Here is a 16,023-nt window from a genome sequence, read left to right as displayed (position 1 = left end):
GAGAAACCAGTCTAATTTTGGGTCCAGAGAGAACACACTCTTGGCGCACTCTTATTGACAGCACTAGAAACAGAAAAAGAGTTTGGCAACATGGTTATTTGCAAACAGTAACTGTCAAAAAGTCATGCACACAGATGTGAATAGTGATTGTGTTGGTAAGTCCAAGTGCTAAGCAGTTACTATTGACTAAAAACTGAAACCGTGAAAATACTTTTCTTTATTATTATTATTAAATTAAACACTAACAAAAAAAATAGGATTTAAATATATATATATTTATATTAAACAACATTTCTCATTTTAATTGTCTAATGTCTAATAACTAAATCTGAAGAAAAAACTATAAAGACATTTTTAAAAAATAGAGGGTAAATGCACAAACTTTAAATTTTAATTAAAACTGATTCAAAATATTTAAATAGAATCTCAGAGATACTACAATAACACTGATGAATCTAGTTATATATATATATATATATATATATATATATATATATATATATATATATATATATATATATATATATATAAATATTGTGTTTGTTTTGAAATAAATATGAACTGATAATTAAAATAAAATGTTAAAAACCTTCAATTTAGTTCAGCTAGGAGCTTTTACTTGCAACAGTTTTAATTGATGTACCAAAACAACAAACTAAATCTGAAATAAAAATGAATAAAAACTGTATATAATGTAGACATTAAAAATGACAAAAGACAACAAAATTAAACCTTTAAAATTAAAATGGAAAATACAAAAATAAAATCTAATTCATAATATGAAAAAAAATATATGTTCTCAATTATACTAAAATAACACTATTTGCAGTACATAAAATATATGTGCATATATACATTAGAAACACTTACCATCACCAGTAAAGCTAATGTATGTGTTTATGCAAATTGTCAAATGACACAGAAACTCAGCCAATCAGAGAGCACTCGATAAGAGAAGATTGAAATTGACTTTTTTTTTTTTTTTATTCAAATTTTTAATTCACCCCAAGTCATATGAAGATTTCAGCCGGCCACACTATGTCATGCACACACAACAAATAAGACAAACAAACAAATTGAAATGCTCGTTGCAAGTTTTCTCAATAAAGGCAAAAACAATAAACAGTATGTTGTTCTGACAGTTTGAATCCGTATCATGACAGATCCCCTTCTTTAGTCGGACAGGGTCACACAGATTATTTGATGCAGTTGATAATGCATTCTATTGCAGAAAGAGTTTATTGTAGAAATAATTGCAAAGCAACATGTGGTGATGATTGTGAATAATCAGAGTTAAACAGCAGCAGGAATCACACTGCTGTGGGTGGACAGACAGAATTAATAGTGCAATATTCCTGTAGCATTAAGACAAAAATATAGTAGCTGAGAGTAAACAAATGAAAAAGTGCTGGTCAAAACAATTGTTTTTCTGCTGATAGATGATAGAAATGCAAATTTGCAATAGACAATTCAATTATACAGTATGTAGGGGAGACTGAGGCTAGCTGTAACACTGTGAATGTATCGAGTATATATATATCTCTATATATATATATATAGATATAGATATATATATATATATATATATATCAAAGGAATAGTTTACCCAATAGTGAATATTTGCTGAAAATCAATATATGGATGAGTTTATTCCGAACAGATTTGGAGAAATTTAGCATTACATCACTTGCTCACCAATGGATCCTCTGCAGTGAACGGGTGCCGTCAGAGTGAGATGCTGATAAAGCAGACGAAAACATCACAATAATCTACAAGTAATTCACTCCAGAGTCCAGTCCATCAATTTACGTCATGTGAAGTGAAAAGCTGAATGTTTGTAATAAATTCATTAAGACATGTTTAATTGCAAACCAGCGTAGCTTCCAGCTAAAATACAAGTTCTCTATTCTTATTATTGCTTCCTGCAGTGAAAAAGTAGAAACAGGAGAGAAATATGCACAAATCAAGCAACGTTTATGGGAGAAAACAGTCCAAAACAATTCTAAACAAATATGTCGGTGGATTTTGATGTCGGAGAACAACAGGAGATGGACTTTTTCATTGGAGGAAGCGTTATTATGGATTATGGACCTCTGTTTTGGCCAGAAGTGATGGTTGAAAGTTTAAACATGTTGGATTTGTTTCTTACATGCAGCTTTTCACTTCACAAGATGTTAACTGATGGACTGGAGTGGTGTGGATTACTTGTGGATTATTGTGATGTTTTTATCAGCTGTTTGGACTCTCATTCTGACGGCACCCATTCACTGCTGAGGATCCATTGCTGATACATTTCATACATTTCTCCAAATCTATGATGAAACAAACTCTGATAATCAAAACTAATTTTTCCATTTTAGTGTCAACTATCCCTTTAACTCCTGTCACCCTATAATATCAATAACAATTTGCTATTTAATAATTAATATTATGATTAAATGGAATGTGTATATTTATCTCATCTTATAAATTAGGTAATGTATTTTGATACACCTGATTTGTCAATGCCCCTCCACAACAGTGGATCTATTGCCAATCATAAAGTTATTACATTTCTTCAAGTCCATACATACAAGCTCATCTGTCTGTGTATTTCTTACCAGGTTATTACATATAGAATGCAAGTACAATTTATTGATGTAAAATACATGTTATTACCCCAGGAGCCATCATGTACGTACATAGGTTAAAGTGACAACAAATAAAAAGTGGAAAATAAAGCTTTTTTGTTGTGTTAGTGAAACAGTGGACACATTTCAGACAGTGTTTACACTAAAATACATGTTTGTGCATTGTTTGGGTGGCAGCGGCATTCGTGAGGATTAGTTGCTTTGGTTTTATTTGATTTAATGTTGTCCATGGGAATTCATGGGGGAGCTTTTGCTTTGAAAACTATTTTAATTTGTTTGCTTCTATATCTGAATATGAATTGGAGTATGTGCCTTAATGAAATACAAACTCCACATTTGAAAGATACCCCTTTAAGGCACATACAGTATGCTGAATGCTGTAAAAATGGGAATGCATCTGAGTTTAAAATATGTCTTTGTAATTTGTCAAGGATATAACTACTTACAATATATGCACTGTACAATATTATAAAATGGTAGCGATTTACATACATTTACATGAGTGCTGCAAGATATGCTGTGAAATCCAGAATGTCAGACGTCAATTTGATTGGTATTAGACGGGTGAGCTGTTTGAGCCTGGAACCGCTTCCCGCTGGCAGCCTCGGGAATTGGTTAAAAGAGTGCACGGTAGCACTGGAGACCCTCAGGAATTTCTCTCATTAATTAGTCTTGTCTGAAACCAAATTACTTTAGCTGGCACTTTGGGCTTTGCATACCTCAGTGATCCAAATCAAGACAATTACTTGAGATTTATTTTTCAAGAAAACATCGGCAAGAGTCCAGTCCAAACCTGAATCATGCTATCTGTGTCACATTTGATCTAATTTATAATTGGCCATCTGCCTAAGAATCTTGAATTTTAGATGAAAACTTCACCACCCTGACTGCTTCTGATTTATTTTGCCACAGAGGTAAAATTACAGACCAACTCTCAATTAAAACTGGCGAAATGAAATGGACATCTAATCTTATCAAGGAAAACCAAAAAGTGAAAATTAATGCAGCCTTCTACATCCATAAAAAAAATCCTTAAGCTATTATTTGCAATGTCATTTTATTGGTTAGTAAGTGTCAGAGTTGAAGTCTTGAAGACCTATCAAGACCACATTGCTCCATCTAGTTCCAGATTTAATATTGGTTTAGGGTGAAGAAAAGGGTCCACTTATGAACTAAAGATGATAACTCAGCCAAATTCAACATGGTGTCTTCATGATTACAGAAAATTAGTAAAATGCCTATGGCTTTGAACGGCTTTTTAGCCACTGTACAATGTGAATGCTGCAATTAATTCAGCATCTTCTCTCATACTTGGACAGGCATTGGTCTGGATTTGGGCCTTAATGTGTCAAGTCTTGGTCTGGGTCTTGTAGTGGGTCAGGTCTTGACTCCAACTCTGGTTTATTGGATGATCCTAACTGTAACACAAATACTGCGATTTTATATCCAGGATACAGTAAGACATAGTAAAATAGTAAAAAACAAAACAAGTTCAGTTTAAAACCAAAAAGTGACATGGTTGCTGTTATATCAGAAATGCAATTTGGTTAGTGGACAAAAACACTCTCTACCACAAGCAGAGAAAGGGAGCTGTTGATTACATCCACACCGCTCCTAAAAGAGGAGCAACTATGCTTTTCCATCAACATCAGAGCAATTTTTAGGCCTATGAGGTACCATCTCATTTGCAGGGCATCCTCTGAAGACATCATAAAAGTGTGAAATACATAAATAACTGTCTTTATTGATGCATTTAAATAAGTCTCATTCAAATAAATGCCATGGTTATGGCCGAGAGAAAAGCAATCATTGCTAGGGTTAGCATACATTATACATTGATTGTTCACAATGGAATAATAGTCGTGCTGTTTATATAAATAACGATGAATAACAATCATCTTCAATGCCGCTACGTTCCCATTTGTGAGGCCCTGTTTTAGTTGCTGTTTAGTTCGACTTTCATTTCAAAAAATACTTTTTAAAGGATTATTTGCTTTTAATATTGGATCCAGTGCTATCGCTTTGCTTCGTGACAGCATACACATACCAGTTTGAACAAAGCACATGCAATTATTCTCCTCTCACAATCGACTTATGCTGTCTCTCATCTGTCACCTCTAAATATAACGCACTTGGAAAGTCTACATACATGTTTAATTTACAGAAAACCTTAGATCGAAATTAAACGAACAGAAACGGAAAATAAAAAGGTTTAACAGAAACAATGACGTACATCAAACGACAACTAGTGCACATGCTATGGTTGGCAACAATATTTTGGCATGATGTGAATCAATGTCTTATTTTTCTTAAATAGAATTGCTTATAGAAAACAATACCTGATACTGTGTAGTCCTTTTCAAATCAGTTTTATCATTATTTCTCCTTCGGTGTTGTGGCACTTGAATCTCAAGAAAGAACCAGAGGCTGCTCACCATTTGATAAAATGCACATTTTCACACGTCCCTTAAAAAATTATATGTATATGTATATATATATATCTCCCTCTGTATAATTCAAAACACAAGTGTGCATCATCTGATAAGATATCAGGGTAGTATTATTATATCCAAATCCACTGAGGTGCTGCTCAAAAGGGCGAAGAAGGCCCAGGCGATGTTTTCTGCAAAAATAGACATCCATGCTTCATGCTTTTTAACAAAGTTCCAATATATCCACCGAGCGATAAAATGTCCTGCTGGTCTGACGTCATCTCGCAAGAGCCTGATAATGACGAAAAAAGTGCCAGAATGAGGTTTGGTAGAGCAGCAGCATTGGATATGTGTGTAGAGCATTTGCCGTTGGTCCTCAGATGGACTTGCGTCTTCTCATCAGCCGGAGGTTTTCCGTGAAGCTGTGAAGCCCGGGTGAGACAGAGCTAATGGGGGAGGGAAGGAAGCTGTTTTTCAGGGTGCTCGGCGAGATCTCCTCTATGCGGTAGGATACCGTTGAGTGGTAGTGATGGTACTGATGGGGGCTCAACTGTGAGCCGAACGAGTTCTGGTGCTGAAATGCGCCACCGCCGCTGCATCCTCCTCCTCCCATTCCCAACCCGAGGCCAACTGAGCTCCCGAACTCGTGCGAATGGTAGTGCATGCAGGAGCAAATGGACTGGAGATCATTGACCTCGGATCTGTAGCGCTGCTGCTGCTGTTCTCGTCTCCTTCGACTCCTCTGGAGCGTGTCCTCCTGGATGTGGATGATCATGCTACTGCGGTTACCCACCAGGGAAGCTCTCTCCTCGGCATCCCGCCGCTCGTCCTCGCTGTTCATGGTCAGGAAACGAAGGACCACCAGGTTTAGAAAGGCCCCGATGACCGTCAGGCCAACTAGGATGTACATGAAGCTGAACGCCACATAAAGTGGCTTTCTCTGCAAAGCTTTGTTCTTCTGCAGGGCCACAAAGTCCCCGAACCCGATGGTGGTGAGCGTTATGAAACAATAGTAATAGGACTGAAAGAAACTCCAGTCCTCGTAATGGGAGAAAGCTGCCGCGCCAATGCAGAGCGTTCCCATGCAGGAAAAGAAGCCCACGGTGACCATGTTCTCCATTGAGACTTCTGTGATGCGCATCCCACAGCACTTTTTGATGCGCTTCAGCATGTACTTGACGAAGGTGTTCATTCTCTCTCCAAGGCTTTGGAACATCACCAGTGTCAGAGGGATCCCAAGCACTGCGTAAAACATGCAGAACGCCTTTCCAGCATCTGTACCTGGAGCCGCATGACCATAACCTGAGGACCAAAGAGGCGAAATCAGATGAAAGAGGACAACAAACAACAAAACTGAGTGTGCTGCTGGTTGAAGATGTTGCAGGTGTTAAAACAACACATGGGTTTTTAATTAGCCCGTTTTCCAGGGAAGAAAAATTGATAATAAATATAAAATCTTTTTTTGATCAAAAACACATCCCATATAGGCAAGCAGAAATTATAAACATGGTGTGCTCACACCCTTTAATCTAATTGTACTCTGGTGACCAGCAAATTTCTATAACTTCTTTCATCTTCACCAAATTTTAAGAAGCCAATCGTTAAATTTCCAAAAAGTTAAAGTTGACCAAATTTTGGCTTCGCCTGCGAATGCAATCCGGCAGGAAATATGAGCTGAGTCACGCACCATCTTAACCAAAACACTGACTATAGGACACACAAACCAGGTGCCTCTTTGATCTTATTCTCTGCTCAGAGATTGGAGGGGGTGTCTAATTAGTGTCAGGTTTCCTCTCTTGCCCCCTTGGCCCACTTCTTAGGGGGCGAGACAGGAAAGTAGGTGTTACATGTTTAGAAAATAAAAGAAGAAGAAAGGCTGGTAGAGCCAGTAAAGCTTTTAGCATAATTAGACTTTATCTGGAAGTAAAAAAAGCCTAAATTTGCTGACTCACATCAAAGCCAGAGAGCCTTTCTAATACAATCTTTGCTGATGAGCAAGAAAATAAGTGAAAAGACTATAGTAAAAATGTATGAAATCCAACTTCACTATGCCAAGGCAAGTATTCATTAGCACTAAGAACGTATCATTTAGCTTTAGCTACACTAGTGTATGTGTTTGTGTGGTAGTAGCTCAACACAAAGTGGTTTAAACATTTTTTAACAGGCTTGCTTTAAGTAGCAGTAAGCAATTTCTGTTGTTTTGCTAACTTACACTAGACTTCACACTGTCCCTTTAATTAAAAGCCTTGTAAAAAAAAAAAAAAAAAAAAAAAAAAAAAAAAAACACCTACCATAGATAAGTCAAAAATCCTGAACAATGACAAAGAGAAATGTTTGACTGCCAAAAACATTTAAAATTGGAGCAGCTTGTATCTCTTTTGTGCTGTTTATAGCAGGTGCTCATTGTTTGGCTGGTTAGTTTCAGCAGTTAGCAGATCATTTTTCATTAATGGACAATCAAATGTAACTGAAAGCTAAGTTAATTAAGTAAAGTTAATTATATTACAGTAGATTCAAGATTACTTCTATGTTTTACTGTAGTGTGTCAGTAGGAAATATCAGGTTACATTTCCAAACATTATTTTTGACATTAAATGTAATAATCCAGTGATATTTTTGTTTGCAAAAGGAGTCTGACAGCAGCCAGTGCTCCACAGAGATCTGATCTCACCATCATCAGTCTGTCTGGAATAACATGAAGAAACAGAACAAACAGAGACAGATGAAATCCTGAATTGTGGCAATGTCTCCAAAAAGCTTAAGAAACCTGCAAAGCTACAGTACTGTGCAAAGTTTAAGGCACTTGTAAAAATGTATACACACACACATACATATACACACATACACATACTGTATGTATTAATATATATATACGCATGTGTACTGAACAAGTGCAGCGATATTGATTCTTATATAACAATATTTTATTGATCTTTTAGTTTATGCCTTTGAAGTTAAAGTTGATGCATGAATAAAACTTCACTAGGTGCATCTAATAAAGACATCTCATATAGACAATTTTACCAAGAAATCCAAAGACCAATGCTGTTTTAACATAACAGATCGCTGTATAGGTGCCTCAGTTCAAATGGAACGAGAGTAAACACAGTACTTCTAGTTATAGCATGCACTAAACAAACATTTCATGTGTCATGTAATCGGTCAATCAATGATTTAACTGAGAAAGGACAGCTTGTTAAAAAGTCACATGACATTAACAAAATCACGTAATGTTACATTTACCTCAGACAAGTCATTCAGTGTCCACAGCTCGTTAGTTCCCTAGAGAATGAACTCTAGAATAGCATTTAACCAAATATATGCACTGTTTTAGCTTATATTCATTATATTTTACTTAACCTCTAAGTGGTGTTTTAATTATTCATTGTATGTTAAATAAATGTGTAAATACATATATTTTAAGAAAGAATTGGAATAGAAAAATAATTTAGACATTAATGTAAAAACTGCCTTCTGTGCAATTACTTTTTCCCCCGGCCATGAGTATTGATTATTATATATTAAAATAAATAGCAATTTAATTAAATTATATGGGCTCTGTTATTAATTGTAGCCTTTAATATTATGTGCAAGTAATAGGGCTCTCTATTAACTGAGGTAGATTTTTTTATCCTTTAAGGAAATTTCAATGGAAATAAAGGCTGTATTGAATTTATTTAAAGATAGAGTCACAATTTGTCCATTAAACACCTGTTAAATAAAAAAGAAAAAAAATAAGCAATTTACATTTTTCCCCCATAATGTACTTAAAACCGTACAAAACTGTGAATTAAAACCAAGGTAAGTAGTAGTACCACTTCTTCAATCAATCAATGAATCATTCACTAAACCAATTCAGTCAATACCACAGAAAATATTGTGTCTAAAAGATAATTTACTCAAGTCAAGTCACCTTTATTTGTATAACGCTTTATACAGTACTCAATACTCAACTTCAGAACTTCTGGAATTGCAATCACACTGTTAGATCAAACTATGGAAAATACATTTAAATGTAACGATCCTTATATATAAAAAAAGATAATTAATTCTATCTCTACAGAAATAGTAGCAGTTTTAATGAGAATGCATCCCATTGACATCTAGCCTCTTGAAAACCTTCTGAACGCCCACTGGACGGCCCACGCCTCAGTGCTCGACACCCACAAACACATGCATTCATTACCTCAATACATCATGGCCACATGGCTCAAATCCTGCCGAGCACTTGTGCGAACTTAACTGGCTTTTACAGATCTTTTGGACTTGTAAGGATTGATCTCCCAGTTCCCCTGAAGGCCACCTGCCCACTCGAGTGTGCGGCTGTGGATTCTATTTATAGAAGTCGAGCCTGATCAATTTGATTTGCAAGCGGCACCAGGGAGAGTTTTCTTTTCTTTTTCATTGGGTACTTACTGTGTCGGAGTTGATGTTTTGACCTCATGTGCACACACATGGACATGCATTGGAAATATGGGAGTGTAAATTTCATGTTATTACTCTCTGCTGTGCTGGAATACTGAAGGAGAATATGACTGGGGCCAATAGGATGAAAGGTCGAAGTGCACTTGGATAGAATTTGCTGCATAAATGAATTATATCTGAAGACAAAAATAGATTCAATACAGTTGCACATTAAAGATGAAACATTGTGGAGCTGTCTATAATTCAATAACTCTGTGTTTTTAACAGCATACTTTTGAAAAGCTCAGGCCTTTGCTTTATCAAAAAGAGCTACCTAGAGAAAAACCTTTTATTCGCTCTCTATATAAGATTTATATATTAGGCTAATATTTAATAAGTTAATACTCATAGCAAGGATGTATTGATTTGATAAAGGCAGTATAGTGATATTGACAATAAAGACAATGTTACAAATGATTTCTATTTCAAATGCTCTTTTATTGAACTTTCTATTCACTATTTAAATAAAAAATATATTAAAATAAAAAAAAAGTCTAAATTCAGAGCTTTTACTTAGTAGCACTCCCAACTCCAAAGGACTAGGATCACCAGCAAAAATGTAAGAGCACCACAACTAAAAAGTGTATACACAACACACACAACACACACACATACAGGGCTCGACATCAAACCTTGTCATCCACTTTTCCAAGTAAAAAGTCTCTTACCCAGAAAACATTGGATTTTTGTGTTGTAAATGTTATTAATTCTGAAGCAATATTCTCATCACTGTTCTATCAGTTTTGACATTTAAGTCTGCATATTTGTTATATTTACCCCAGAGCATTTTTTATTTGTATTTTTTTTTTACCTTTATAAAAGGACTTTTTTTTTCCACTAATCTTTTTAAATCTTTTTAAATCTTTCATTTTAAATACTTAAAATTGTGTGTGTGTGTGTGTGTGTGTCTATATATATATATATATATATATATATATATATATATATATATATATATATATATATATATATATATATATATATATAAAATGAATGGAAATTATTATATTTTTAAATTATATTTTTAAACATGAAACTAAACCAACAGCAAGTGATCGTCTGACCGTCTTAATGAGTGAGTCACTGAGTCATTAATTCAAATGATTCGTTCAGATGGATTCATTCAAGCAACTTGTTAATGAATGGGTTATTGATTCTTTGACTCAACCGATTTGTTCAAAACAAATAATCATTAAGTAATGAATACATGACTGTGGCCCTGTCCCAAATGGCACCCTAAACCCTCACAGTCTTCCTCTGAGTCTGCACTTTTTTGACGTAATGTCACTTTAAATGTTGGGTAGAAGTCTGCTAAGGGCTCGGCAGAGGTTCACACTGAGCGCACAAAGGGGAGGCTTGCGAGCACCCTTCTGAACACTAAAGTGGCACAATGGCACCCTACGTTCTTGTGGACTTAATGGACGCATGCACGCGGTGGCCATAGTAAGTCCATAAGACCGCAAGTGCACATAAAGTGTTCCATTTTGGCAGGGTCTGTGTTCTCGTGAAATGTGCCATAGTTCTGCTGTGATTTAAGTTTGGAACAATTTTTTTCTGTTGAAAACACACACACACACACACACAAAATATTATGTTTAAAATGTGATTTAATTTTAAGTATTTTTTACAGTTTATTGAACTATTGTATGAAATCAGTGTCACATTTTAAATCGTGATGGTTTTATTCAGGATATTCGGGAAAACTGCACTTTTGGTCATGTAATGTTACGTTAATGTATCACATGTTATAAATATAAAAACTCAAGTGTTAATGTTCAGCCCTGTGTAACAGTGTTCTTTTCATCTTCTATCTTCATCTCTTTACATTTTCGGTGCTAGTTAGTTCCCTGTCATGTGACAATGGTGCGCCAGGAAAGGGAGTGATTGATGGCTAATATTAACCAGCCTAAAATCTGCTTTAAATGTAAAAATTAAAGATGAAGTTTAATTGATTATGTAATAGAACGGCACATACTGTGCAGTAATTAGTAAATATTTTATAAAGAAATTAAAACACGTCGCACCTTAACAATTATTTGTACTTGCACAAATGCTCCCAAATATATTTTGAGGTTGCGCACATTAAATTTAGGGAGCATATGCAACTTAAATGGTCGCGATTTCGAGCCTTGTAAATTTTTGTATTTCATTATATTAATGTTTTACTGTATTTTTGTTCAAATAAATGCAGCCTTAGTGACCATAAGAGACTTTTTCAAAATCAAAAAAAAAGAAAAATTCTTACTGGACCCAAAAACACACACATGCACACACTATAAAATTCTTACATGAATGTTTTAATAATATAATATATAATCTATATTACATATACAATATTAAAAGTTGTATTTGTATGTATATGGAAGCTTCACTACCAAAAAAAAAGGTTTAAATCCTTGTGGCTTTAAAGCTCTTTCTTGATTCTGATTCAACACACATCTGCAACTAGTTGGGTCTGTGTTGACTAGTGGGTAATATGACTTGAGTTGTGTCTTTGTCTATAGGGACATTTGACTCATAAGTAGGGATTATGTTTTTCAGCAATACAGTGCACCCTTAAAACACAGGGAAAAGAAGGTCCAGAAAAAATCTGTAGGTGGAAAAATCTCCACATAGCTTACAATATTTTTTTTTTTATTGTTACTTTGAAATATTTGTTAGAAAATATTTGTTCAATATTAAAGTTTTTTAAGGTATCTAATATTTTCACCTAAGTTCCATGATCTAAATATTCTTTAGAATTAAAAGTTTGAAAGACATTTGAAAGTTCTTGCATTATTACGCAGTTGTATTATTTATGATTATATATTCAGAGGCATAAAATGGTCTTAAAATGACAAAAACATTGTTAATCACATTAATTTCTGGGGCAATATATCGCACAACAAAAGTTTGTTATTGTGACAGGCCTATCAAATGGTGCTCAAATCATGCTCCACACAAACATACACTGTACCATAAAAAATACAGTAAAAACAGAAATATTATAACAATTTTAAATAACAGTTTTCTATTTGAATATGTTGTAAAATTGTATTTCTTCCTGTGATGCAAAGCTGAATTTTCAGCATCATTACTCCAGGTAAGTGTCACATGATCCTTTAGAAATCATTCTTATATGCTGACTTGCTGCTCAAAAACCTTTCTTGTTATCAATGATAAATATAGCCTGTGTAAATGTGTAAGAGACTAATTTCAAAAACATTTTTGACTGGTAGTGTAAACTGTAAGAGAGTTCGAGATCACTGTTCATGACAACACAAGCTGGCAGTGGAGATATGCAAGCTTTCGTGACTCACCTGCATCATCTAAGCATTGCGGACACTCTCTCCTCCCACTTGCTCACTGTCAATGTAGCCAAAAACAGCAAAGATGATTGAAACTGCATTATTGAGAGACCTTTGCATAAGATAAACGCTGACCTGCTAGCATGTTGAACACTCTTCTGAATGACTAGCATGAACCAGACCATTTACCAAGTCAGAAGTCAGATTACTCAAGTCTATGCAAGTCCTGATGTCAGTACATAAACTCTGTGTTTACAGCATAGAGATACTGAACTGTATGCGGTGATATTGATTCAGCAAATGACAAACACATAGTATTCAATTCGCGTGATTCCCTATTCACCTTGGTGGCGTTCCTCCTCCTCATTCCGAGGATGAACGCTTGCTTTAGCAAGAACTGTTGAGTGGGATGTGAGGAGATTAGAGCTGATGCATGTAGGTGGTTTATTTACTGTCAATGCAGAGCCTTGCAGAGCTTCGATACCGTGAGAATTTCAAAGCATTTTTATCGCTCTCTGTGACAGTGGGTTGATCTTTTACATGGTTGGTTTTTCGTTCCTGTCCTGGCTGTTGATGAGCTTAGTCATAATGCGTGTGCATGTGGTCTTTCTCGCTACACAGCCTGAGCTAATGGGAGGAACGCATGGGAAACTGTGAAAATGATTCAGATTCAAAATAAACCATTTTAAAAACAGCCGGGAGTCATTTGCATTTTACTACCAAACTAGTGAGGGACAAATTCATGAACACTAACACCACAGCATGTGCTTTGCATGTTTTTAGGTGTTTCTAAGTTTTAAACACTCCTTCAGTGTGTGCAGAGCACAAAAATTACCTGTTTGTCACACATTTCTGCGGAGCATCTGTGAACCGTCTCGGTCGTCTGTCTTTCTATTTTACACACTGCAAGCACTAATTAATTGAGCTTTGACACTTTTAGAACCTGTGCAGTAATTACTTTAAATGAGTCATTATTGGCAGATTTGATTAATTGATGCAATAACATTCACGATCACATCACAACAATAGCTGAGTCACTGTTGTTATTCAGACCGAGGAAATGCACAGGTTAACCAATCATAATTTAACACTTCATGTTGCGGTGAAGATGGGAAGTTAAGGCCTAACCATGATGTAGTTTACAACGATACTAGTAGTTACTGACAACAACTATAGCTAACTATATTAGGTGGAAAGCAAACAATGTGAATTTATTTTTAGAGGTATCACTGGTAAGGTCATTTTGGTTCTTCAATAAACATGTATGTTTCATTACTCACTAGAAAGCATAGATTTGTCACAGCCTCTGTTTTTTTATTCCAGGCAGGCAGGCATCATTTTGACGAAGCCGATAATCGTTTTTCGTCAGCTCTGCCTAGAAGACATCATGCTTATTCTGATACAATAATCTCATTATTCCATCACTGCAGCAACAAAGCCATTCATTCAGCAGAACACAGGCCGGTTGCAGTCACAGGTGTGTGTGAGTTAAAGATGATAGAGAGCTCTTATAAAAATTCACCATGGTAACTATAGTCAACAAGACACCGAAACAACATAGGGCAAATTCCGAACTGAATTGAGCATCCCTATGCCATCCTCCCTTTGAAGGGCAGAGCCTTTGAAGTGTGTTCTTTAAAGGGTGTGACTGAACAGAAGATCACATGATCACAAACAGAAATCACTTCCGTGAAGTGACCATCACACGTTCCCTTCGCTAACAGACTTCTGTATGAGAGGGCCTGACAGAGAGTCAGGACCTCTGTTTAACATCTCATCCGAAAGACGCTGCTCTTTGTCAGTATAGTGGGGCGTTTAGACCCACTCAGACCACAGGGTGAGCACTAAAACCTCTTCCAGCAGCAACCTAGTTTTCCCAGGAGGTCTCCCATCCAGGCATCAGTGTTGTCATTTTTAACAAAAACTACAACTATTAAAAATGTAAATAAATTTATTAAAATAAAGCTGAAATAAAATATAAACATTAGATGAAAAAGGTCAACTTCATTTAAAAATCTGACTGAAATAAAATTCATCTAAACAGTATAAATTACAAAGCATATAACAAAATCAATAAAGCTTGAACTAAAATACGGAAGTACAGGCCCATTCAAAATATTAATAAATAGTGTAGCAATCTATAAATAATACTAAAATAACCCTAGTGAGACTTTAATGAGTGCTATTGCCATTATCAAAATGGGCTTCATCTTGATCAATAAGTGAAAAACATGTCCTGTTGCTGTGACGACGAGTTATGCTGGCCAATCAGATCCAAGCAGCATCATTGATTATTCCAGGGCTGATTAAGGTAATGTCAGTCACAGATTGTCCCCGAAGACAAGAACATATTAAACTGAATCTCCATCTCACGTTGTCATACTGAACAAACAGCAAAGAAAATCTCTTCAATAGCTCAATCGATTGAGATGGTGAAGAGCAAATGAAGTCTACTGCTCCTGAGATCACAGTATTCGCATGCATGTTTCCTCAAGAGTTTCAGAAGAGATTTTGCTCAATTTAGTTGTCTAGTCATCTTTTAGTGCTTAATCCTGTTCTGTTCACACACAGTTCATGGGAGTGACAACCGCCTTCTCCAGCCTAATTGACTCCCAAAAAGGAGTGTACAGAACTTTGTCTCTCTTCTGTATGCACAGTGCAAGAAATCACAGTGAAGCACCTACGATTTGACTCAGTGTTGCCAGATATTGCTATTAAAAAATAAAATAAAATAAAAAATAAGAACAAGTCCATAATAAACTTAAATCTAGGGCTGTCACGATTCCTTGATTCAATTTGAGTACTCTTTTAAAATAATCCTTGACTGTATTTTACCCGTGTTGATTAACCGGCTTTTATCAAAATACTGGAAGTGTCGGATTTCACGAACAAGAATCCATGTTAAATTATTTTCTGAGGATGTGCGTAGTTATTATTATACTACATTAAAACAATTAAAAAATCATAAAGTATAGTGCTATTGTGAATTCAATTAAATAAATATATGTGCTGTGGGTTTAATATGTGCTTTATTTCTATGCGTGTAGGTTACGAGCATCCCAGGGTGGCTTCGTTCACAGTAAATTCTGCTCCACACAAACAGTTATCATTTACATGAGCGGACCGTCTCAAACCTAATACACATGCTATGAATCTGAGCCTCTTATAATGTTCATCTGGGAACAATACACCAATCTATCAGATTTATAA

The 16,023-nt window shown here is 35.4% G+C and overlaps 1 protein-coding gene across 1 annotated transcript in view; it reads right to left on the bottom strand.

Annotated features, from left to right (window-relative positions):
• Window positions 1-1,009: 1,009 nt before the first annotated feature.
• Window positions 1,010-16,023, bottom strand: part of LOC127935464 (potassium channel subfamily K member 9-like) — a 43,691-nt gene continuing 28,677 nt past the window's right edge. The window contains exon 2 of the mRNA XM_052533352.1: window positions 1,010-6,364. Coding sequence (XP_052389312.1) covers window positions 5,439-6,364 — 926 coding nt within the window. The 3' untranslated portion in view covers window positions 1,010-5,438. The remainder of the gene's footprint in view (window positions 6,365-16,023) is intronic.

The sequence above is a fragment of the Carassius gibelio genome, chromosome A19 (assembly GCF_023724105.1).
Source record: "Carassius gibelio isolate Cgi1373 ecotype wild population from Czech Republic chromosome A19, carGib1.2-hapl.c, whole genome shotgun sequence".
NCBI lineage: Eukaryota > Metazoa > Chordata > Actinopteri > Cypriniformes > Cyprinidae > Carassius > Carassius gibelio.
This window is presented reverse-complemented; position numbering and strand designations above follow the sequence as displayed.